This window comes from Curcuma longa, chromosome 15, assembly GCF_044706935.1.
Source record: "Curcuma longa cultivar G26 ecotype Majalengka, Jawa Barat chromosome 15, ITB_CL_G26_1.1, whole genome shotgun sequence".
Classification (NCBI taxonomy): domain Eukaryota; kingdom Viridiplantae; phylum Streptophyta; class Magnoliopsida; order Zingiberales; family Zingiberaceae; genus Curcuma; species Curcuma longa.
The window spans coordinates 8,645,098-8,647,410 of NC_133875.1; the positions used below are offsets into that span (position 1 = coordinate 8,645,098).

A 2,313-nucleotide genomic window follows, 5' to 3' on the forward strand; every position below is an offset into this window, starting at 1 on the left:
GAGTTATCTGATGAGATTCAACGGGAGTACACGCGTACCGACCCTGAGGGGCTTAGCTGGGCCGTTCCGCAACCGCCCCTATCCCGAATTCCCTGGACTCTTTCCCGTCCCGCGGCTTCCATGAACCTGGTCGACATCCCGTCATAGTTCATGCATACGATAGTCTTTATAATCATCGCTGCCCCTCTTGCTGCCCACTGGAATCCTCCGCAGGCACCTCAAGATCTCCTCCATGGTCTCAAAGCCCAGCTCGGCGCCCGCACCAATACCACAAACAGAGAATAGAGAACTCTTTAGTACCGACGATTCGAGATGGAAGGCGACGGCGTGTGGCAGCGGTCTAAGCGACAAGGAGAAGGCCGCTTTCTACAAGATCCCCTCCGGCGACGGTCCCTACGTTCGAGCAAAGCATTTCCAGGTCCCTACAAGAACTAGTTACTTCTTTGTTTGCTCTAAATATTTTAAATCATCATCTTCTTCTTCTTCTTCTTCTTCAAATAACATTTACAATTTAAAGTTTGTACAATCTTTTCGTTCTTTATAACCAAAGAATTTAAGGATGCCTTCGTATAATCATTGCGGGTTAGACAATGGCTAAATGGATAATAGGGTAAGTTATATAGGATTAGAACCCTAAAGCAACCAAAGCACAGATAAAATAGCGATTAGTAGTAGAAGCTCATGTGCTTAAGATTTTGGATTCAGTTTTAGAAAGTTTCATTTTCAAGTAAAAGTTAGAAGTGAAAATGACACAACCTAAGCTCTATACGAAGATTTAGGAAGTTAATGGCATACTGCAATTCAATTCTTTATTCACCTTTAAATGTGTTGGTTGCATGAATTTTCAGGGTCTGTCTTAGGATACTCCCCATGAAGGCCTCTTTTCTTAATTAGGGTATTAGTCTATAATCATCTCTCGGTTCGTGTTATATTATTTCCTAATCACCAAAATAAAGCATCGATCCTTAAAAAGAGGAGTCATGTTTTGAACAAAAATATCAAAGCCAGCAACATTAGTTGTTCCACTAACAAATTATGTCAAAGTGTATGTATTCTAGCTTAATTATACGGCGAAGAGAACTCCATTTGATCACTACTAATTTAGCCAAAAAGCTCTTGCATATGCAGTTTAGCAGATTGAGAGAAAACTAATTAGTTGCTGAATTTTTTTAATGGTTTCGATCGATCGGCCGGGCAGCTAGTAGAGAAGGACTTAAGCACTTCAATCCTATGGTTCTGGAAGGCCATCAATCAAAGGGACAGAGTGGAGAGTGCACTTAAAGACATGGCCGTCGTGATGAAGCAGCAAGACCGTGCTGAGGAGGCTGTAGAAGCCATCAAATCCTTTCGGCATCTATGCTCCGATCAGGCCCAAGATTCCCTCGACAACCTCCTCATCGATATGTACAAGGTATTCAGTAACTAGTATCCGATTTGATTGCTGGTTCGATATTTACGAATCTTATTCGCAGAAATGTGGGAGAGTGGAGGAGCAAATAGTGATGCTGAAGAAGAAGCTAAGGATGATATACGTGGGGAAAGCCTTCAATGGGAAGACCACAAAAACGGCACGTTCTCATGGTAGAAAGTTCCAAGTCTCCATCAAGCAAGAGACTGCTCGACTTTTGGTATGCAATGTCTGATCGAATTTGAAGTGCAAGAATGCTATTACTTGGATAAATTAAATGTTCTGATCATCCTAGTGGCTAATTGTTATTGATACATTGTGTAGGGTAACCTTGGATGGGCATACATGCAGCAAGATAATTACATTGCTGCCGAGGCCGTCTACCACAAGGCGCAAATGATCGAACCCAATGCCAACAACGGTTGCAACCTTGGTGTGTGTCTCATGAAGCAAGGCAAGTACGATGAGGCACGAATGGTGATTAGTGCCATTGTGAACCAAGGTTACGCTTATAGCACTGACAATAAGGCATTGCAACGGGCGAAGAAGCTATTGGATGACATTGATCAATCCATCAATGTATCCGATATAAAGGAGATATTGGGGGAAGAAATGTTAAAGAGTTTGGACCTATTGGAAGACGACGACGATGAGGAGGAAATCGTAGATTGGGGATCATTCAAGTCCAAGAGATTGCCGGTGTTTGAGGAGATATCGACCTTTAGGGATCAAATGGCCTGCTAATTTTGATCTTTAGAAACAATGAACATAATGTTGTGAATATGTTCGATACCAGCTAGATGTGAACAACCACATCCTAGTCCACTGGGGGGAAAACAGGAAGAATAAGGCAATTTTATTGTGTTGGTTGGGTTAAGGGAGACAAGTCCCTAAGTTGCTTTGTG

General features: G+C 42.4%; 1 protein-coding gene across 1 annotated transcript; it reads left to right on the top strand.

Moving 5' to 3' along the window:
• The first annotated feature begins 223 nt into the window (after positions 1–223).
• LOC141846714 (protein SULFUR DEFICIENCY-INDUCED 1-like) lies at positions 224–2,313 on the top strand. Its single transcript, XM_074734752.1, has 4 exons — positions 224–418; positions 1,199–1,411; positions 1,473–1,628; positions 1,733–2,313. Exons 1-4 carry the CDS (start codon positions 233–235, stop codon positions 2,150–2,152), a joined length of 975 nt encoding a protein of 324 aa, XP_074590853.1. The 5' UTR covers positions 224–232; the 3' UTR covers positions 2,153–2,313.